Here is a 23,058-nt window from a genome sequence, read left to right on the forward strand (position 1 = left end):
AATTAGCATACCTTGTTGGACAAATCTAGGTAGTGACTCCCGGTTTAAGTAACATTTATTCAGTTTGGTGCCTAATGAACATGACCCAGGACAAGCATAGTTCCTGAGTATTAACATTATCATCAAAAACATAATTTAGTAATGGACATAGGTCAAATGGATTAGGATCAGTTTTACTCTTAGGATCAGAGTTCACCCTCTCCATCCATTCACTAAGACATGCTGAGAAGTGTCAATATCTTTAGTACACAACTTCTTTAATGAAAAACAGTCAAACATTTCATACATTTCGTATCCCAGGTTTACAGTAAGTCTTCAGTACAGTTCTTATCAAAAGAAATCACGTGTTTAATTAAAACTCCGAAAATAAAAACTTCCGAAAATTCCATGTGTGTGCCCCTTTCAGGTGCTTCGGCGCTAACCCATAGACATAACCGGTAAGTTAGGGAACGTCAATAAAATACACAATGTAAATGGGACAATATTTAGTTGTCTCATTAAATGCTTTCAATATTTGTATACGAATTTCTACAATTTATAGTTGGCTTGAGGTTTTTAAGACATAGACTTGTCTAATATTCTCTGGCCACGGAAGGCTCTGCCAACACTGAAGAAAGGAAAGAACAAAACATAGCTATTTTGCTCAGCTAGCAAAAATTTATCAAAATAGAAAGCTCAAATTCTTCTACAGCTGAAGACGATGAATCTGCGAAGAACGAAGAATAAAGAGGTAGAAGTTAGCCATGAATCAAAGAGACTGGTTGAATGTACATTTTAGATAGCTGGCTAGTATTGTCATACTTGACTAAAAGTAAAGATACCTAATAGAAATTACTAAAGTAAAAGTGAAAATCACCCAGTAAAGTTGCTTTTACTTGAGTCATTCTATCATTACTTTTAGTAAAGTATGAGTATGACAATTGCGTACTTTTTCCCCCAATGATATGACTATTTAGCAAAATACTACCTAGCTACTTGAGTGAAAGTCTGAAGTTAGCTATCTGGTTTTAAATGTACTTAAAGGGGCAGTCTGCAGTTCCTACATACATTTTTTGACTTATATTGTAGCGAACGGCAGAAATGGGAAGCAAATCCTTTTGGTGTGATCAGTAGGGTGTTTGCCTTTCACTCCAGCGACCTGGGTTTGCTTCCCTGCTCCGCCGTTCGCTACATTGGTGTCAGAAGTGGGATGGCGGCTGTGAGACCATTGGAACGCATAGCCCAGACTTGAAAAGTGGCTGAGAAGTCGAAGCAAGGGGATGTGCCTTCCTGTTTGGAGGGGGCAGTATATCAATCCTTGTTATATGAGCCATGTTACAATTCCCACCAAGTGGGTTAACCCTATTGGCGCGATGCGTAGGCAAATTTCACGCCAGCGCCCCGGGTTCCTTTTCCTGCTCCGACGTTTGCTACTATATGTACTCATTGATTCTTGAAGAATACAACGAATGCCTCATAAGCTTCATTTTTTTGGTCTTAATTTAAGGTTAGGGTTATGCATAATATTAGCAGTGTCGTTGGACCATGTGTGGATACTGATAGGATCAAAAGAAAGGCAGCGCTGCTCTCTGTGCTGTTCTGGCAATAGGAAGAATAGAGTTCAACATACCCCTACCCCACATATCATTTATATGGTCATAACTCTAAAAGTCCCAGAGATCCCACTCTAACTTTGTGCCAGGAAAACATACCTATTTGTGATATTAATTTTCATACTTTCTAATGCACATTTCTTAAATTATTTTTAAATCTTGCCTAATGACATGTATTACACAGAGGTTTCAAATTACATCAAGATTACGTTTGTGCCACATATAGATCAACAGTTATGGTGTCTTGCAATGCTCCTGCGTAGGGCCAAGATTTTATAAATATGCCAAATTTAATTATTTCTCAATATGATTTGAGTGTACAAAACATTAGGAACACCTGCACTTTCCATTTTACATTATAGTCATTTAGCAGATGCTCTTATCCAGAGCGATTTACAGGAGACAGATAGCTGCCAAAAGGTTGAACGTACGTATCATTAGGATCGTAAGAAAATCCATTCGTGAAACATGAAACGTAACTGTTAAATTAGATATGTAAACGTACAAATCCTTGGTTACGACTATGAATGAACATTTACATGTTCAATTCTTACTTTACGTCTCCCATTACTCGGCTACCGATCTTTTTTATACTTACAAACTTTTGTCAGGAATGTGGCATCTGCAAAGGACATGAAACGAACATAGTTATCTAGTCAATCAAGCAACTCTAGCCCAGAGTTAGAGTTGCTTTGCAGCTTCCGGTTTCATTTCCAAAATAAAAGTCTAGAGCTTGTTTTAGAACGGCATTTGATAATGATGTTATACCAGTAGATTGCGTAATATAGACTTGGGCCTTCATCAAATTACTTGTGTGAGAATTACCCTATAAAGACACAGAAGAGCCTTGTCTAGAATAACCGCCTGAGCTGCAAAATAGAAAGTAAATATGATTTAGTCTAGGGCTACTCCACTATCTAAATATGCGATGCTGTTGTGTGTTATTTAATGGCCATATAATTGCATAATTTATTTTTTATAGCCGCGTGGGGCTACTGTGGTGATCATGTAACCTAATGAATCACACTTTTTCCAGTATTTGGGAGCGTAGGCCTTATATTAGGCATTTTGACTGTTGTATTTGCGAATTCCACTCTGTATGTAGGCTTGTTATAGCCATTTGCGTTGCACAACCCCATCACGCAGAGGCTATATCCACATCAATAAATGAGACAAAACAAAAAATTGATTAAGTCTTGGCTATAACCTGTCCTGAGTGAAATAGCCAAGGGGTTCCTACTGGTCAAGACTATCTATAGCCTATTCGTATTGCCGGTACTGTTTTCCCTATCAGCCACTGCATGTGCTTCTTAAACTATTTTGTTGAAAATTAATTTAGAGGCTATATTTAGACACCTGTGAGCTAGGGCCTCTTTTTAAGGGGCTTATAATAAAAACAGTTATAAAACACAAATAGAGTTCTAAAATTATTCCGCAAGACACCAGTACCCAAAATGATAGCCTAAATTGCAATGCCTACAAGTTGAAGGCTTATTTTTTTATTTGAATAGGCCTAAATTAAACATAGAATTATTAAAGTGATAGGCTAAAGAACTTTGGATAATTTTGATAATTTTGAATACACACATGGATTTCACAAATGGATAAGACTGTTCTATTCTTTTTTATTTAGTTCCTATTGCAACTCAGACAAATGACAGAATGGATGACATACTGATTGACTGAACTGAATGAAGGATTAATTAAATGTTCAAATAATTTGGAATGATGAGTTGCACGCATCATGCATGTTCTGCACTTTATTTGGCTAGTAGGCAAATAGGCCTACATTAGGGTATAATGACTATGGCAGCATGCCTCCAGAAGGGCATCTTCTGAGGCTGAGGGGTGCTTTTCCGAAGGCGCATGGTGCTGTGGTGCTGCATGGAGATCACAAGCTCTTCATCTGGGCAGCAGTGTCGCGATGGAGGGAATAGCCTATACGGAGACTACCTAAGACCACTGCAACAGAGTTATTGTAAAGTGTGGGAATAAGCTTATGCCAGACTTAGCCTACGTTTAACCTCTCCCTTGTTCATTTAAGTCCATATGTTCATGACCCGATTCATATAAATCATATCAAATTATTTTAAATTCATATTAACCCCTCCTACAGAATATGCTTTGGCAGGATTTTCAGTGATTAAATAAATGTCAAAATCGGGGACAGGTGAGCTGTGTAGCTACACCTGTCCCCGCCGCTCCAACCTGGACCGACACATGAAGAGCCATACGGACGAGAGGCCCCACAAGTGCCATCTGTGTGGAAGGGCCTTCAGGACCGTTACCCTGCTGAGGAACCACCTCAACACACACACAGGTACCAGACCACACAAGTGTCAAGATTGTGACATGGCCTTTGTGACCAGCGGAGAGCTGGTCCGACATCGTCGCTACAAGCACACTCATGAGAAACCCTTCAAGTGCTCCATGTGTGACTATGCCAGTGTGGAGGTGAGCAAGCTGAAGCGGCACATCCATTCCCACACCGGGGAGCGTCCGTTCCAGTGCAGTCTGTGCAGCTACGCCAGCAGAGACTCCTACAAGCTGAAGAGACACATGAGGACACACTCGGGAGAGAAGCCATACGAATGCTACATCTGCCACCCCCGTTTCACCCAGAGTGGAACCATGAAGATGCACATCCTGCAGAAGCACACAGAGAACGTGGCCAAGTTCCACTGCCCCCACTGTGACACAGTTATCGCCCGCAAGAGTGACCTGGGTGTCCATCTGCGTAAGCAGCACTCGTTCATTGAGCAGGGCAGGAAATGCCGTTACTGTGATGCTGTGTTCCACGAGCGCTACGCTCTCATCCAGCACCAGAAGTCCCACAAGAATGAGAAACGCTTCAAGTGTGACCAGTGTGACTACTGCTGCAGACAAGAGCGCCACATGCTGATGCACAGGCGCACGCACACAGGAGAGAAGCCTTACTCCTGTAGCCAGTGCGAGAAGACCTTCCGTCAGAAGCAGCTCCTCGACATGCATTTCCGGCGCTACCATGACCCCAACTTTGTACCGACTGCCTTTGTGTGCACAAAGTGTGGCAAGACCTTCACCCGCAGGAACACCATGGCCAGACATGCAGAGAACTGTAACGGGGATCCTGGTGAAGGAGAGAATGGAACCCCACCCAAGAGAGGACGAGGTGGGAGGAAGAGGAAGATGCGCTCAAGGAAGGACGATGATGACGACGACAGTGAGGACAATGCTGATCCTGAGTTGGATGACATTGATGAAGAGGATGAGGAGGCTGAGGCGGCACTGCTGGAGGACGAAGAAGAGGAGGAGATGGAGTTGGAGCAGGCTCCACCCACCAAGCCTATCCCTGCCCCTGTGGAGCCTCCCGTGAAGAGGAAACGCGGTAGACCCCCCAAACCCGCCTCACCTGCCAAAGCTAGCAAGGCTACCCCTAAGGGCAAGGCTGCTGCAGCAGCAGCCATCATCCAGGTGGAGGATGAGAATACAGGTGCCATAGAGAACATCATAGTGAAGAATGAGCCAGAGGCTGAGCAGGCTGCCATAGAGGTGGTGGTTGAGCAGTCAGAGAAGGCAGAGGCAGGGGTGGCGCTGCCTGTAGCAGAGGTTGCGTCCAACGGAGATCTCACCCCTGAGATGATCCTCAGCATGATGGACCGGTGATCTAGCCCACACAGACAGCTCAAGGACTTCCCCCTTCTCTCAACCTTTCCCTTCAAGTCCACCCTCTTCATATGATCTGCCATATTACAAACCACTCCGCTTTACTCTTTATTTTCATAATTTGTTTTTAACAAATCTGTGTTTCTTTTCACTCTCAAACCCACATCCTTCCATGCATTCACTGTAACAGTTTAAGTTCCAATTGCTTTGGTCTGGGGCGGCAGGTAGCTTAGTGGGTAAGAGTGTTGTGCCAGTAACCGAAAGGTCGCTGGTTCTAATCCCCGAGCCGACTAGGTGAAAAATCTGTCGATGTGCCCTTAAGCAAGGCACTTAACCCTAATTGCTCCTGTAAGTCGCTCTGGATAAGAGCGTCTGCTAAATGACTTAAATGTAATAAAAAAATATTTTGAGTGGCAAAGACTCCAGTGGTCATACCTAATTCATAGATTCACCAAACATCTGTTATTATTCTGCTTCATTATTCCTGGTACAGTTGAAGTCGGAGGTTTACATACACTTAGGTTGGAGTCATTAAAACTCGTTTTTCAACCACTCCACAAATTTCTTGTTAACAAACTATAGTTTTGGCAAGTCGGTTAGGACATCTACTTTGTGCATGACACAAGTAATTTTTCCATCAATTGTTTACAGACAGATTATTTCACTTATAATTCACTGTATCACAATTCCAGTGGGTCAGACGTTTACATACACTAAGTTGACTGTGCCTTTAAACAGCTTGGAAAATTCCAGAAAATGATGTCATGGCTTTAGAAGCTTCTGATAGGCTAAATTACATCATTTGAGTCAATTGGAGGTGTACCTGTGGATGTATTTCAAGGCCTACCTTCAAACTCAGTGCCTCTTTGCTTGACATCATGGGAAAATCAAAAGAAATCAGCCAAGACTTCAGAAAAATATTTGTAGACCTCCACAAGACTGGTTCATCCGTGGGAGCAATTTCCAAATGCCTGAAGGTACCACGTTCATCTGTACAAACAATAGTACACAAGTATAAACACCATGGGACCACGCAGCCGTCATACCGCTCAGGAAGGAGATGTGTTCTGTCTCCTAGTAATGAACGTACTTTGGTGCGAAAAGTGCAAATCAATCCCAGAACAACAGCAAAGGACCTTGTGAAGATGCTGGAGGAAACAGGTACAAAAGTATCTTTATCCACAGTAAAACTAGTACTATATCGACATAACCTGAAAGGCCGCTCAGCAAGGAAGAAGCCACTGCTCCAAAACCGCCTTAGAAAAGCCAGACTACGGTTTGCAACTGCACATGGGGACAAAGATCGTACTTTTTTGAGAAATGTCCTCTGGTCTGATGAAACAAAAATAGAACTGTTTGGCCATAATGACCATCGTTATGTTTGGAGGAAAAAGGGGAAGGCTTGCAAGCCGAAGAACACCATCCCAACCATGAAGCACGGGGGTGGCAGCATCATGCTGTGGGGGTGCTTTGCTGCAGGAGGGACTGGTGCACTTCACAAAATAGATGGCATCATGAGGAAGGAAAATTATGTGGATATATTGAAGCAACATCTCAAGACATCAGTCAGGAAGTTAAAGCTTGGTCGCAAATGGGTCTTCCAAATGGACAATGACCCCAAACATACTTCCAAAGTTGTGGCAAAATGGCTTAGGGACAACAAAGTCAAGGTATTGGAGTGGCCATCACAAAGCCATGACCTCAATCCTATAGAAAATGTGTGGGCAGAACTGAAAAAGTGTGTGCGAGCAAGGAGGCCTACAAACCTGACTCTTTTACACCAGCTCTGTCAGGAGGAATGGGCCAAAATTCACCCAACTTATTGTGGGAACCTTGTGGAAGGCTACCCGAAACATTTGACCCAAGTTAAACAATTTAAAGGCAATGCTACCAAATACTAATTGAGTGTATGTAAACTTCTGACCCACTGGGAATGTGATGAAAGAAATAAAAGCTTAAATAAATCATTCTCTCTACTATTATTCTGACATTTCACATTCTTAAAATAAAGTGGTTATCCTAACTGACCTAAGACAGGGAAGTTTTACTACGATTAAAAGTCAGGAATTGTGAAAAACTGAGTTTAAATGCATTTGGCTAAGGTGTATGTAAACTTCCGACTTCAACTATATGTACTACTGGGTATGATTGCAGACAAAGCCCAGAGAATGGGATGGTGCAATATTGAATTAGTCATATTTTGATAAGGTTCATGCATGGGGATGTCCACGTCACCCAGAGATATCCCCATGCTGTAGAGATACACCTAGCGGACTGAAACTTCACTGTTGAAGGCATAATACAGCTAGTGCTATCTAGACTTGCGCTGGCAAACAAATCCATTACATTAGCTACCTAAATCTGAAGTAAACTCAACTGAGTAATAGAGAATGGAGACTTTTAACTTGAAAACGTGCAGGATATCTATTTCCGGTGGTTTCCCTGACTTCGTTTTTTTAATACTGTGTTATGCTTGTTCATGTAGCATTCCTCACAGGCTGGTTGGTGTACATATTTTTTGTTGGTGCGATGAAACTGCCAAAACTCTGAAAGGTATTATTGTAAGTCTGAATTGCAACACAACATTTGTTCAAGCCTAAAATGTTAGTCTGTAATCGTAAAATGGTGTTTGTATGTTCACAGATAAAATTTCACGTTTACATTTCATGCATGGCTTTTCTTACAATCCTAACGATACGTTCGTTCAACCTTTTGGCAGCTATCTGGCTCCATAGTCGTCCCAAAGGCAGGAATGCAGGCGACAAGCTTAGGTCCAAATTAAACCCATAGAAACGCATTGGGTTTATTTTGGACAGAATTTAGCAAAAGTGAAAACTTTCCCTTCGCCTCTTCCTCGATGGTTTACACACAAGCCCCTTCCTGCCTTTCACGTCAACAAAATTGAGAGATAACATCTTCCCCTTGACAAGCGGTTTCCCAACTCGCTATTTGCGTTTGAGGTTTGGTCCAACAGAATCGGTCATATGGACACCAAAACACATTGAGACATTATTTTACTGTAATAGAGGAGAAGTAAACTTTTCTAACGATACCCTTTTTATGTCTCAACTACTCAAATTGCGCGCAGAGCAGACTACTAAAACGAGAGTATTAATGAACATTGATTCTGGGAAATGAATGCTCAGTTTGTCGCGCGCGGTATTGGGGAACCGCTAGCAGCATTCTAGCCAAATACTGTTATTCTAGCGGTCTAGTCTGTGTTTTTACAAATGTGCAATAAGCTTAAAACACAATTATGTAAGGAATTGGCAACTCGTTCTCATTCTGAGAAATAAGGTAGGCCACTTGATTTCAACATCTGAACAAAGTGGACAGACTAACATACTTTTCGAACAGTTGGAGACAGACAAAATGGTGTGTTCATAACAATTCAACTTGTTAGCTAGCAAATAGATCCAAGTTGACTAAACAATATAAAGATTAGCTGGAAAATCACTAGCACGTGGGCCTAAGAGATTGTTGATGAGACCTGTGTTCATTTTCTATAGCCTAATGCCTGCTACAAGAAGTTAGTCATTATTAGTGAATGTGCATTATGCATGGTTCTAGTTACTATTGGGGATTTATTATTCTCCTAAATTGATGGGATGACTAACTTAGAAAGAATGCATTCTTGACTGGGCTAATGTAGGTTGTGACACCTGGCAAGCTGTGATTGATGTGAAGAGCTGTTTTAGGGGGTAAAATGAGATAAGGATTTTCTCTCCAGATACTGGAATATACTGGTTCTTTGTGATCTGTGAACCTTCCTTGGACGTAGGAATGGTGTCTAAGGGAGATGGCTCTTCTCACTATGACAGGTTGTTATGATATGGACATATGCCTGGCAACAGGGGTGCATCAACGGATTGGCTGAGTAAGTCTAAACCACGCTCAAGTCTACTCTAATTGGCCAGCAGAGAGGTGGGAAACTCTCTCTGTCAGAGTATTTGAGCAAGATCCTAGAACAATGGATTAGTTCTCTGAAGTGCCCTGCGAGGTATTTCAAAGAGCCTGTATATACGAAACATCATATTTACCATTGAAGGTTTTTGCATTAATTAAAATAACTAGTATATCTTAGAAGTCGTGTTGACCTCTTTTGTTCCTAATGCCAGATTTGAATTGACGCAACTTTGACATTACATTTGTAACAAAAAAGGGCATTTTCATAGACAGACTTGAAAGCCAGAGCAGTGATTATTGCATGTTAAACAATTTTTTTTTTTTTTTTTTTTAATATTAGTGGGTCTTATGTTTGTGGAAGGCTTATATTTAGCCTAGGTATAACTTCACAAGCCCTGAATTCATTCGATTATTGCTGACTGTTTGAAATGCAGTGTATTTGATCTTTAATTGTACAACAACGCTTATTTAGAGAAAACATTAAAAAATATATATATATATTGTGAATTGCCCATAGATTTGACAAAATCGAGATATGATTTTTAGGCCATATCGCCCAGCCATACTATGATCCCTTATTGATGTCACGTGTTCCTGGTATGTACTACTGGTTATGATTGCAGACAAAGCCCAGAGAATGGGATGGTGCAATATTGAAATAGTCATATTTTGATAAGATGCATGCATGGGGATGTCCACGTCATATTGTGAATCGCCCAGGTGAATGGGCAAGACAAAATATTTAAGTGCCTTTGAACGGGGTATAGTAGTAGGTGCCAGGCGCACCAGTTTGTCAATAACTGCAATGCTGCTGTTTTTATTTTTTTGTAGGCCGCCTGGCACCTACTACCATACCCTGTTCAAAGGCACTTACATCTTTTGTCTTTCCCATTCACCCTCTGAATGGCACACATACACAATCCATGCCTCAATTGTCTCAAGACTTTAAAATCCTTATTTAACCTATCTTCTCCCAGGCGCACCGGTTTGTGTCGAGAACTGCAATGCTGCTGGGGTTTTCATGCTCAACAGTTTCCCATGTGTATCAAGAATGGTCCACCACCCAAAGGACATTCAGCCAACTTGACACAACTGTGCGAAGCATTGGAGTCAACATGGGCCAGGATCCCTGTGGAACGCTTTCAACACCTTGTAGAGTCCATGCCCCGACGAATTGAGGCTGTTCTGAGGGCAACTCAATATTAGGAAGGTGTTCTTAATGTTTGGTATACTCAGTGTATGTCAACAATCCTTCCTCCAAAGGACCATTCTATGGATAGTATTTCATGACAATCCCAAAAAACATGGCCCTTTTTTGTTCTAGATTTATGAGGAATCACCCAGCTGCACATTCTACATGCTCACCTCACCTCACTCCATGCTCACCTCACTCCTATTTGTTTTATGTTACTAAAACCATGATTTGGTCAAACAGTCATAAAAGTCTCTGCCCTGCCCCTGTGTCTGTTTTGCGGGGGCCTGCTGCTGATGAGCAAGCCACTCAGTCCCTCTCTGCCCGCGCTCCGGGATAAAATGTTTTGTTCTGAATGTAGGCTGTAACATTTCAAATTCCAATTTTTCAACTCTAAATATTGAGATCTATAGCAAGTATTTTACAACAGCGATATTTGATATGGCTTTGAGATATGGAGCGTGTGAAATGTGCATCGGCAAGTTCAGGCCTCATTGGGTAGTAGCCTAGGCTGCAACTGCAAAGCTTTTTTAGGACATTTAATTTACTGTTGGATGAATACATGTCTACCAGCAGTGGGTATTATGTATAGTGTTAGCGATCTAGCTAATATTTCCACTTACTCAGGTGGTGAATTATCCCCAAGTAAATGTGTCTATGATATTAGTGCACATAAAGATGTAGGTAGATTAATCTCTATTAAACAAAATACAATTCTAAAGCACTATTTTAACAGTAAAATATAACAACAATAGCGTAATTGTCAACCCACAATTCTAAACAATCACTGGATTAGGTTGCACATCCAACTATCTTGAATTATGCATTCCTGCATGGACATGTTTGATGGAACAACTTATTTCTTGAATACCATCTCAGTAGCTATTACACCTCTTAATAAAGCACTTTGAATTACTTTCCAAGATGATTACTCAAGTTTTGTATTGCGTGATGCCCCCCCCCCCCCCCATTTTCTTTTTTTTTTTAAATAATAATAATGGGTTTGACCAAATCATGGGCTGGTGCCACCAACTGAAAAGGTTAGTGGCACCGTCCTGCCCCCGGCCCTGACTCTTTTTATGCACGCCGTCGCCACCACCATTCAGACTGGTCTAAATTGCTAGTTAGGTAATGGGGTGAAGGCATTCCAATGAGTTGGGTCTAGGGCTGTTCGAACCGAATCTAATGTATTTACACCCAGTTTAAGCCTAAATTCCATCGCTATCTGGAAACCAGGCTCAGGGCTCTCCAACCCTGTTCCTGGAGAGCTACCCTCCTGTAGGTTTTCGCTCCAACCCTGTTCCTGGAGAGCTACCCTCCTGTAGGTTTTCGCTCCAACCCTGTTCCTGGAGAGCTACCCTCCTGTAGGTTTTCGCTCCAACCCCAGTTGTCAGTGCAGACGGCTGTCGTGTTATCTGAGCAATGCCATTGAGCAAAAGGAATATGTTTTGAATTGATAGCAGCGACCAAAAAACATGTCCAGTAGAATTTCATCTAGACATTCTGTATCTGTGTTCACACTTTTCCAACAACTGAATTTTTTTCTTTCTGTGGAGTTGTAACGTTATTAATGTAAACGTTAGAGCTACCAACATATCACACATTAGCTAGCTAGTAAAACCAGATATGGTTTATAACTTTGGTGAAACTACTTTTGAGTGCGACTTTCTGTCTGTCCTATAAGCTTTTTCTGGGGTTGGCAAAAAGTACATTTGGCATGACGCCAAGTGTTGGCTAAAGCATAAACGTCAACCTGCATTTGGAACATTAAATAAATGTACACCCAAGCTAATTCAAAAAATCTCTTTCTTTCTCTCTCTTTCTCTGTTTTCCAGGTTATTCATTGTCTGTCCATTCCAGCCCAGCTGAGATTGTATTTATGGATTCCAAAGGTAATTAACCTGCATTTTTTCAAATGTTCAACCCTTATACAAGCCATAACTGTAGGTCGGAATTTGAATCTCAGCACTGTGGTCTTTAGATGTTTAAAACAGGTGATCTTTATTATTTCTAAATCTTTTCAGCAAAATTAATTGAAATGGACAAATTTAAAGAATAAGCTACTACATTTACATTTACGTTTTAGTCATTTAGCAGACACTCTTATCCAGAGCTACTAGTTATATAAATGTTGATTTATACAGAAGACAGGACTACTGGTTAAAATGAAAAAGTCTGGATTTTGTAATGGTCCTATATATACTGTAGATGCGTCTCTCTGATCCCTGTCTGACTCCTCTCTCTCAGAACAGGGCTTTGTTAAGGAGGCTGGCCCTGCAAAGAGACCAGATCTCTCCATACCTACACAAGGAACTTCTTTCCAATCCACCAACACCGCTAAGGATGACAGCAATGTCATATCACCCACAATCTTTGGCAGCCAAATAAGAGACGTTAATTATTACATCAGTGTGGGCTCGAAGGGTGGTGGTAAGTTACCTCAAACTTCTGGCTCATTAAATTGAATACATAAAGTACAACTTCCTATCTGGTACTGGGAAATTTTACACACGTCCCAGATTTTTTTAGCTCTCTCCCTTCCTCTCTCTCTCGTTCCAGATGAAGTGACTTTTCCTCATTCTGAAGGTAATAACACCTTTTACAGACCATCTAAGTTATGATTTTTTTAAAATACAGTAATTACTTTGAACTTTACATGCAAATTAGACCGTAAGTGTATGAATCTTTATATATTTTTGGTGGATGTCACAGCCCTTTGAATATGAAGGGCATGCACCAGCTACTGAGCATAGATTTCTGTTAACAAACAAATCTAACATCTTCATGTTTTGGTGTCTTTTTCTGTCATTTTGTTTCTTTCAGATAGACATGTTGAAGACCGCCATCAAAAACTAAAAGACTATCTGAAGAATAACAGTAAAATCAGTACGATTCAAGAGGGTTTAGCTCAGCATGGAAACTCCAAACTGCTTAATGACATCTACACAGCGGTTTATATAACAGAGGGGGAAAGTGGAGAGGTCAATAATGAGCATGATGTAAGTCAGTCGGAAAAAACTGCTTTACAAGAAACTCCAATCCTATCCAACGACATCTTCAGATCCATAGTTGGGAAAGACAAACCTATCAGAACTGTGCTGACAAAAGGAATCGCTGGCATCGGAAAGTCGGTCGCTGTGCAAAAGTTTGTTTTGGACTGGGTTGAAGGAGAAGCAAATCAGGATATCAAATTCATCTTTCCACTTACTTTTCGGGATCTAAATTTGATGAGGGAGAATAAAAGTTTGATGGACATCCTTTATCCTTTTCTTCAGACAAAAGAAGCAGGAATCCTCAACAACAGTGAACACAATGTGTTATTTATCTTCGATGGTCTAGATGAGTGTCGACTTCCTCTAGACTTCCAGAACAACAAAATCTTGAATGACATCACAGAGTCAACTTCATTGCATGTGCTGCTGACAAACCTCATCAAGGGAAATCTGCTCCCATCTGCTCGCATCTGGATAACCTCCCAATCAGCCGCAGCCAATCGCATCCCCCCTGAGTTTGTTGACAGAGTGACAGAAGTACGAGGGTTCAATGACCCACAGAAGGAAGAGTTTTTCAGAAGGAGATTCAGCGACCAGAATTTGGCGAACAGAATCATCAAACACATTAAGTCAATACGGAGCCTCCACATCATGTGTCACATACCTTTGTTCTGCTGGATTTTAGCCACTGTCCTGGAGAGAATGGTCAAAACAGGGAGTGGAGAGATCCCCAAGACCCTGACCCAAATGTACTCGCACTTCCTGAACATCCAGAGAATGCTAAGGAAACGAAAGTACCCTGGAGAAAATGAGCAAGATCCACTCTGCTATAAAGCGAGCATCCTGTCACTGGGAAAACTGGCCTATCGGCAACTGGAAAAAGGCCATCGGACCTTCTTTGAAGAGAGTCTGACAGAGTGTGGCATTGATGTCAGAGAGAGGTCAATTCTTTCACAATTTTGTTCAGAGATGTTCAATATGGAGTTCGGATTGTACGAAAGCAAGATGTACCAATTTGTGCATCTGAGCATCCAGGAGTTTCTTGCTGCTGTGTATGTTTTCATCTCATTCAAAACCAGCAATGAAAATCCAATGATCGAAGAACAACACTGCTCCAAAGGCAAAGACATCTACTTAAGTGCAGTAGATAAGGCCCTTCAAAGTGAGAATGGGCACCTGGACCTTTTCCTCCGCTTCCTTCTCGGCCTCTCGCTGAAGAGCAATCAAGATATCTTACAAGGTCTACTGATAGAAAAAACAGGCAGCTCACAGACCAATGAGGAAACAGCTATGTATATCAAAATGAAGATCAAGGAGAAGCCCTCTCCAGAGAGGTGCATCAATCTGTTCCACTGTCTGAATGAGCTGAATGACCATTCCTTACAGGAGGAAATCCAAAGCTACATAAGGTCTGGAAGTTCCTTATTTGCCAGACTCTCATCTGCACAGTGGTCCGCTCTGGTCTTTGTGTTGCTGACTTCCACGGACGAGCTGGAAGTGTTTGACCTGAAAAAATACATCAGTTCGGATGAGTGTCTTCTGAGGCTGCTGCCAGTGGTCAAAGCTTCTAGAACCGCTCTGTGAGTATTTGGTCAAATCGATGTACTGAAAGTTAGCAAATGAACATTCAAAATAACATGTTATTACTTGATGGTAATTGAATTTCATAGTCCCTGGACAAAATCATACTACTGATCTATTCAAGTGAAGATAATGAAGTTCTATAAGTAACCCCCATGTTACCCATTCTAAATTTGTTTAGGATTGAACACCAATGCACGACGCATTGGTGTTCAATCCTAAACAAATTTAGAATGGGTAACATGGGGGTTACTTATAGAACTTAAAAATTCAATTTTTCATTTGTTCAGTGTTTCCCACTTTGAAGGCAGTTTTACAGACAGAAGATGTCACCTGATTACTCATTACATTTGACAATATATTTTCCCAGACTCAATGGATGTAAGCTTACCTGGAGATGCTGTGAAGCCCTGGCCTCAGCTCTCAGCTCAAAGTCCTCTAGTCTGAGACAGCTGGACCTAGGAAACAATGACCTGCAGGACTCAGGAGTGAAAAAACTATGTGCTGGACTGGGGAATCCACTCAATAAACTAGACACACTGAGGTAAGGTTATCTTCTGAGCGTGAAATTAGATTTTAAATGCTAGATAACCTTATTTACGGCCAACAATGAGTTGTGATTTGTACTGCCATCTAGTGCACAGCCCTATAGTGAGCGCCTGCCATTTAATTGTGGAATGTCTCTCTTCAGACTGTCTCAGTGTAATATCACAGAGGAAGGCTGTGCTTCTCTGGCTTCAGCACTGAGGTTAAACCCATCACACCCAAGAGAACTGGACCTGAGTGGAAATAACCCAGGAGACTCGGGTGTAAAAATGCTCTGTGCTGTACTCAAAGATCCACAATGTAAACTGGAGAAACTGAGGTGAGTATTCTGATCAGTGGAATTAAACAAGAAACAATTGCATTAGAAAAAGGTTACTGTGGAGGTAGATTGAGAAGGAGTGGGACGCTGACTTAGCCAATGTGAGACCCAATTCAAATTCCCATTGACCCAGCGAAGGCACACCTGATTAAGAATCCTAGCTTGGTTTCACCTTTTCCCATGTTACCATTACTTTCCCTTATGGAGACATCAACAGAAAGTCAATATGCTTTTTAGACTGTCACACGTTCAACAATGTGCGTTTTGTAGTAGATTTGACTAATTTAATAAAAATCTATTCAGAACGTCCAGATAGATATATGACATGTAGAACATACATGCTTCTCGATCATGTGTAAACAGTAAATGGAAGACATTTTGATGTGCAAAAAAAAAAACAGCGGTGTAACTACAATGCCTTACTTTTTCTATTCACAATGACACTGACCCCTCATCACTGAATATTTGCTAAATGTTAATTATCTTTTGAGCCAAAGGGTTGATGAATGTATTTACATTAACTATCATCACAGCATGTCAGGCTGTGGAGTCTCAGAAGAAGGCTGTTCATCTCTGGCTTCAGCCCTGACGTCAAACCCCTCACACCTGAGAGAGCTGGATCTAAGCAGGAATGACCCTGGAGGCTCAGGAGTGCAGAAGCTCTCTGCAGTACTGGTGGATCCACACTGTAAACTTGAGACGCTGAGGTGAAAAATTGAATAGTATTTTCTTTTATACAGGATCTCATATTTCTGAGTGAAGAGTGACAACGTTATTCCTTCTTTCTGCAGGCTGTCAAACTGTAGTATCACAGAAGAAGGCTGTGCTTCTCTGGCTTCAGCTGTGACGTCAAACCCCTCTCACCTGAGAGGGCTGTACCTGAGTGGGAATAACCTAGGAAACTCCGAGTTAGAACAGCTGACCGTTGTTCTGAAGAATCCACAGTGCAAACTTGAGAAACTGGGGTTAACAACTCAATATTTTTAGCACTTGAGAAATGTTTTCATAGATAGTATTTTATGTTAATGATATTTTCAATGCAACGCTATGGTCATATTTTACATGAACTAGGCTACATAACAATGCATATGAAATAATATGCATCTCATTGAATCATTAACAAATATGCACGTCATGTTACAAATCTTTTTTTTTTTTATGCACTTCTCTCCAAAGGCTTAAAAAATGCACATTCACAGTGGAAGGCTGTGCTGCTCTGGCTCTGGCTTTAGCACTGAGGCCAACCCCATCACCCCTGAGAGAGCTGGACCTAAGTGAGAACCAACCTGGTAATTTAGGAGTAAAACTACTCTCTTCTGTACTGAAGGATCAACGCTGGACACTGGAAACACTGAGGTAAAGACTGTGTCCACGTGGTGGTTGGTTCAAGCTGGGCAATAAGTTGGAACTGAACCGGCAGCCGGCACTGTTCTGCGGCTGATGCTGTTCTGTTTCCACCCTTCTGGGTGTGTGTTTATTGAGGTTCGGTAAAATGAACAATATAGAATCTGTTCTATATCTCCCTAGGTTGAATGATTGCAACCTCACTGAGAAATGCTGTGAAGCGCTGGCTTCAGCTCTTAGCTCAAGCCCTTCAAGTTTGAGAGAGCTAGATTTGGGGAAAAACAAACTCCACGATGTTGGGGTGAAGCTGTTCTCTGTTGGACTGGGGAATACCTACTGTAATCTGGCAACACTGAGGTAAGAGCTAAAATATACATGATACACTATATACACAGAAGTATGTGGACACCCCTTCAAATTAGTGGATTCGGCTATTTCAGCCACACCCGTTGCTGACAGGTGTATAAAATCGAGCACACAGCCATGCAATCTCCGTAGACAAACATTGGCAGTAGAATGGCCTTACTGAAGAGCACAGTGACTTTCAACGTGGCACCGTCATAGGATGCCACCTTTCCGACAAGTCAGTTTGTCAAATTTCTGCCCTGCTAGAGCTGCCCCAGTCAACTGTAAGGGCTGTTATTGTTAAGTGGAAACGTCTAGGAGCAACAACGGCTCAGCCGCGAAGTGGTAGGCCACATAAACGAGTGCTGAAGTCTGTAGCGTGTAAAAACCATCTGTCCTCGGTTGCAACACTCACTACCGAGTTCCAAACTGCCTCTGGAAGCAACTTCAGCACAATAACTGTTTGTCGGGAGCTTAATGAAATGGGTTTCCATGGCCGAGCAGCCTCACACAAGCCTAAGATCACCATGCGCAATGCCAAGCGTCGGCTGGAATGGTGTAAAGCACAGCGCCATTGGACTCTGGACTAGTGGAAATGCGTTCTCTGGAGTGATGAATCACTCTTCACCGTCTGGCAGTCCGACGGACGAATCTGGGTTTGGCGGATGCCAGGAGAACGCTACCTGCCCGAATGCATAGTGTCAAGTTTGGTGGAGGAGGAATAATGGTCTGGGGCTGGTTTTCATGGTTTGGTCTAGGGCCCTTAGTTCCAGTGAAGGGAATCTTAATGCTACAGCGTAGAATTGCATTCTAGATGATTCTGTGCTTCCAACTTTGTGGCAACAGTTTGGGGAAGGCCCTTTCCTGTTTCAACGTGACAATGCCCCCGTGCACAAAGCGAGGTCCATACAGAAATGGTTTGTCGAGATCAGTGTGGAAGAACTTGACTGGCCTGCACAGAGCCCTGACCTCAACCCAATTGAACACCTTTGGGATTAATTGAAACGCTGAATGCAAGCCAGGCCTAATCGCCCAACATCAGCGCCCGACCTCACTAATGCTCTTGTGGCTGAATGGAACAATTCCCCGCAGCAATGTTCCAACATCTAGTGGAAAGCCTTCCCAGAAGAGTGGAGGCTGTTATAGCAGAAAAGGGGGGGACCAACTCCATATTAATGCCCATGATTTTGGTATGAGATGTTCGACGAGCAGGTGTCCACATACTTTTGGTCATGTAGTGTACGTGTCCTAATATGAAATATCACAAAGTCAATCGCTTTGATTGATTAAACTTGAGTTAGATATGGAAAAGTTAGACAATCATGAAGGTGACAGATAATTCATATTATTTAACAATGTATATTAATCTGCAAATTATATAATGCAATGTACAGCATATTGATTGGATGATCGTATTGAATCTACAAATGATACACTACTACTTATTGAATGATAATGATACATTGATCAATCTGTCTTATCCCACCTTATCAAAGGTAAGTTGTGTGAAGTACAAGACTGTCTGAAATGTTATCCTTCTCTCTGTAGGCTGTCAGATTGTGGCATCACAGCGAACGGGATTTCCTTCTTGTCTTCAGCACTCAAGACAAACCCCTCATTCCTGAGAGAGCTGGACCTGAGTGGGAACAGTCCAGGAGATTCAGGAGTAAACCTGTTCTCTGCTGTACTGGAGAATCTACATTGTAATCTGGAGACATTGCAGTACGTATTGTGACCATCATATTACAAGGTATTTGTTATTTTAACTAAGAGATTCTAACACATTCCGATAAAAAATTGTATTTCCTTCAGCTTGAAGGACTGCAACCTCACTGAGAGATGCTGTGGCGCCCTGGCCTCAGCTCTCAGCTCAAAGTGCTGTAGTCTGAGAGAGCTGGACCTGAGTGGCAACGAGCTGAAGAATTCAGGAGTGGAACTGCTTTGTGTCGGATTGGGGAGTCCTCACTGTAAAGTGAAGACACTGAGGTAAGCTCCATAGAAATAGAATGAACATATACCCTCAGACCTTGGCTATTTGGCTAATTTCAATTCTATGGTAAGATCATCCACTTGAATCACATAAATTAGCACAACAACAAAAACAGTACATCAGAATGACTACACTTTGGAAGATATGTTATGCTGAGACATTCAATCAGAGGTTATTCAGTCATATTCAATCACACACTCTGATTTCTGAGTTGGGTTTGGTGAAGGCCAAGGTTGGGGTCAATACCATTTAAATTCCAGTCAATTTAGAAAGTACACTGACATTCCTATTATATTTTTCTCCCAACGTTTTTTCAATGAGGAAAAATTGGAATTGGGATTTGGTTTACTTTCTGAGTTGACTGGAATTTAAATGGAATTGTCCCCAACCCTGGTGAAGCCAGCAGGTGAACATCTGTCAGATACATAAGCGTGTGAACATAACACTAACACACACTGTGTGTATGAGGAAACCTGGGTGTTTTATCTAAGCCTGTTCTCCCTCTGGTGGCAAGAACACACATACAGTACATTCTATTTTATTGCACATGGAATATTCATCTCTTTGCTGTAAAGTGAATTACCATGCCTTTAGGTAATAATACTTGATTGCAGAATTGCTGTTTTTGAGTCTGCTTATCTGAGCAATGTAACTAGAGCTGACAGTGTTCTTGTTTTCTCCCTCCTCCCTCACTTTCTCTGCAGACTGTCACGCTGTAGAGTCACAGATGGGGGATGTTCTTCTCTGGCTTCAGCTCTATTGTCCAACCCGTCACACATGAGAGAAATAAATCTAGACAACAATAACCCTGGGTACTCTGGATTGAGACTGCTCTCTGCCGTAATGGAGGACCCGACCTTTAAGCTGGAGACACTGAGGTTAGGGCTTCTGAATTGTTCATGGCCCAGTTTTTCAAAACATTTAATCCAGATCAGAATGATCCTGTGCTGTCTCAATCTGGTTTCCCCATTCGATTTTGTTCCCTTTTCATTTTAGAAACACACAGGAAGACAATATTTAGACTTAATGTCATATAACATCTTTGTTGTGGCATATAATGTAATTTTTCGTTTTGTCTTAAAACTACATTCAGAAATAAGAAGGGACCACATCTGGAGGGGGATCAGAATTGAACACAACACAGGATTATTTTGATCTGGATTAAATGTTTTGGAAAAACTGGGTCCAGAAAATGTATATCAGACCTGAGTTCAAATACTATGAAATCATTTTAAATACTTTAGCTGGGCTTCATTTATACTTTCCTTGCTCAGTAGAACCAATAGAAAAGTCAAAGTGCAAACCCTGCCCACCTGGCACTATTGGCAGGCAACATCAAACACTCAAAGTATTTGAAAGATTTCAAATAGTTTTTTTTAACCCAGGTATGATTGATATTAATGTTGATCAATAGCTGAATAATTTTGGGATGTTAATAAAATACCTGTATCTGTCTATCTTTGACCTGAATGATTGTCTATATTTATGTTTATCAATCTATCAACAGTGCATGGCCTTATCCTGTGGGGAGAGAGAAATGATCGAAGATTGAAGGACATGTTTTATTACATAATGAACGAATGACTGCCTGTATCCAAAAACACAATGTACTGAGCTGATGCATTTTTGTACATTTACTGATGAATATTTGTACATGTCTGTAGATGTTTTATTACATAATGAACGAATGACTGCCTGTATCCAAAAACACAAGGTACTCACCTGATCTGATGCATTTTCACATGTCTGTAGATATTTTATTATGTGGGTGATTTTCTACAGCTGTTTATTTTTCAATGTATTTTTGAAATAATATGCTATGAGTAGAGCAGGGGTGGGCAACCTGTTTAATAGGCTGGGACGGGGATTGAGACACTATGGTAAATTGTTATTATTTGTTTTCCAGTTATGTATGTTCAATTGGTTCAATTCATCTTTCAATAAAGAAGCATTAACAGATTATAATTAGCCTTTGTCACTGTTGTGGAATTATTATTTTACATCTGTCATCAAACACAGGATATAAAATGTTTTACCGTATTAGCTGATCATTTTTGGGTTATAATAGAACAAACTTAGCACAGACACCCATAATATTTTAACCAGAGACCTTTTCGGTTACTGGCCCAACGCTCTAGCTGCTAAGCTACCTGTCGCAAACAGGGGCGAATCCCAAATCTCCTTTCTCCTGAAGTGTGAACTTGTTCACTACATCCCACAAATCTAAAAGCATTGAATTGGTGGAGATATTGGCTAGTTTATACCGGTCATTTCCTGTAAAGGGAAGTGACCAGGTGCACACTTTGGGGAAAATGGACAGACTTCAAAGCATACTTTCCATACTGTAATTTGCCATTACCTCATTTGACCGATCTCGACAAACCATTTCTGTATGGACCTCGCTTTGTGCACGGGGGCATTGTCATGGTGAAACAGGAAAGGGCCTTCCCCAAACTGTTGCCAAAAAGTTGGAAGCACAGTATCGTCTAGAATGTCATTGTATGCTGTAGCGTTAAGAGTTCCCTTCGCTGGAGCTAAGGGGCCAAGCCTGAACCATGAAAACCAGCCCCAGACAATTATTCCTCCTCCACCAAACTTTACAATTGCCACTATGCATTGGGGCAGGTAGCGTTCTCCTGGCATCAGTCAAATCCAGGTTTGTCCGTCCGACTGCCAGATGGTGAAGCGTGATTCATCACTCCAGAGAACGCATTTCCACTGCTCCAGAGTCCAATGGCGGCGAGCTTTAAACCACTCCAGCCGACGCTTGGCATTGCGCATGGTGATCTTACACTTGTGTGTGGCTGCTCGGCCATAGAAACCCATTTCATGAAGCTCCCGAATAACAGTTCTAGTGCGGACGTTGCTTCCAGATGCAGTGTTGCAACCGAGGACAGACGTTTTTTACGAGCTTCAGCACTCGGCGGTCCTGTTCTGGGAGCTTGTGTGGCCTACCACTTCGCGGCTGAGCCGTTGTTGCTCCTAGACGTTTCCACTTCACAATAACAGCACTTACAGTTGACCAGGGCAGAAATTTGACGAACTGACTTGTTGGAAAGGTGGCATCCTATGACGGTGCCACGTTGAAAGTCACTGAGCTCTTCAGTAAGGCCATTCTACTGCCAGTGTTTGTCTATGGAGAATGCATGGCTGTGTGCTCAATTGTATACACCTGTCAGCAACGTGTGTGGCTGAAATAACTGAATCCACTAATTTGAAGGGGTGTCCACATACTTTTGTAATAATAATGTACATTGAATGTTGATATTGTGAACCTATGTTACAGTGGGGAAAAAAAGTATTTAGTCAGCCACCAATTGTGCAAGTTCTCCCACTTAAAAATTAAAAAAGATTTTTTATGAATTTATTTGCAAATTATGGTGGAAAATAAGTATTTGGTCACCTACAAACAAGCAAGATTTCTGGCTCTCACAGACCTGAATCTGCAATAGGCAAGCAGCTTGGTTTGAAGAAATCAACTGTGGGAGCAATTATTAGGAAATGGAAGACATACAAGACCACTGATAATCTCCCTCGATCTGGGGCTCCACGCAAGATCTCACCCCGTGGGGTCAAAATGATCACAAGAACGGTGAGCAAAAATC

The 23,058-nt window shown here is 41.6% G+C and overlaps 2 protein-coding genes across 4 annotated transcripts; both read left to right on the plus strand.

The window, feature by feature from the left end:
- Positions 1 to 3,769: 3,769 nt before the first annotated feature.
- Positions 3,770 to 5,554, plus strand: LOC311108553 (transcriptional repressor CTCF-like). Its single transcript, XM_084151206.1, has one exon. It carries the CDS (start codon positions 3,813 to 3,815, stop codon positions 5,235 to 5,237), a length of 1,425 nt encoding a protein of 474 aa, XP_084007332.1. The 5' UTR covers positions 3,770 to 3,812; the 3' UTR covers positions 5,238 to 5,554.
- Positions 5,555 to 7,558: 2,004 nt separating this feature from the next.
- LOC311108547 (NACHT, LRR and PYD domains-containing protein 3-like) lies at positions 7,559 to 21,416 on the plus strand. Of its 3 annotated transcripts, none has more exons than XM_084151193.1 (15): positions 7,559 to 7,798; positions 12,171 to 12,227; positions 12,588 to 12,765; positions 12,895 to 12,921; positions 13,159 to 14,908; positions 15,280 to 15,453; positions 15,601 to 15,774; positions 16,308 to 16,481; positions 16,566 to 16,739; positions 16,951 to 17,130; positions 17,302 to 17,475; positions 19,012 to 19,185; positions 19,276 to 19,449; positions 20,158 to 20,331; positions 20,961 to 21,416. In XM_084151193.1, the coding sequence occupies exons 1-15, from the start codon at positions 7,628 to 7,630 to the stop codon at positions 20,992 to 20,994; spliced, it is 3,789 nt and encodes a 1,262-aa protein (XP_084007319.1). In that variant the 5' UTR covers positions 7,559 to 7,627; the 3' UTR covers positions 20,995 to 21,416. The 3 variants fall into 3 exon arrangements, with proteins under 3 accessions (XP_084007319.1, XP_084007320.1, XP_084007321.1); XM_084151194.1 differs by having other exon boundaries at positions 7,559 to 7,790; positions 12,583 to 12,765; XM_084151195.1 differs by having other exon boundaries at positions 7,713 to 7,798; positions 12,583 to 12,765.
- The last annotated feature ends 1,642 nt before the right edge of the window (positions 21,417 to 23,058 follow it).

Source organism: Coregonus lavaretus (genome assembly GCF_964263955.1).
Source record: "Coregonus lavaretus genome assembly, chromosome: 33".
Taxonomy (NCBI): Eukaryota; Metazoa; Chordata; class Actinopteri; order Salmoniformes; family Salmonidae; genus Coregonus; species Coregonus lavaretus.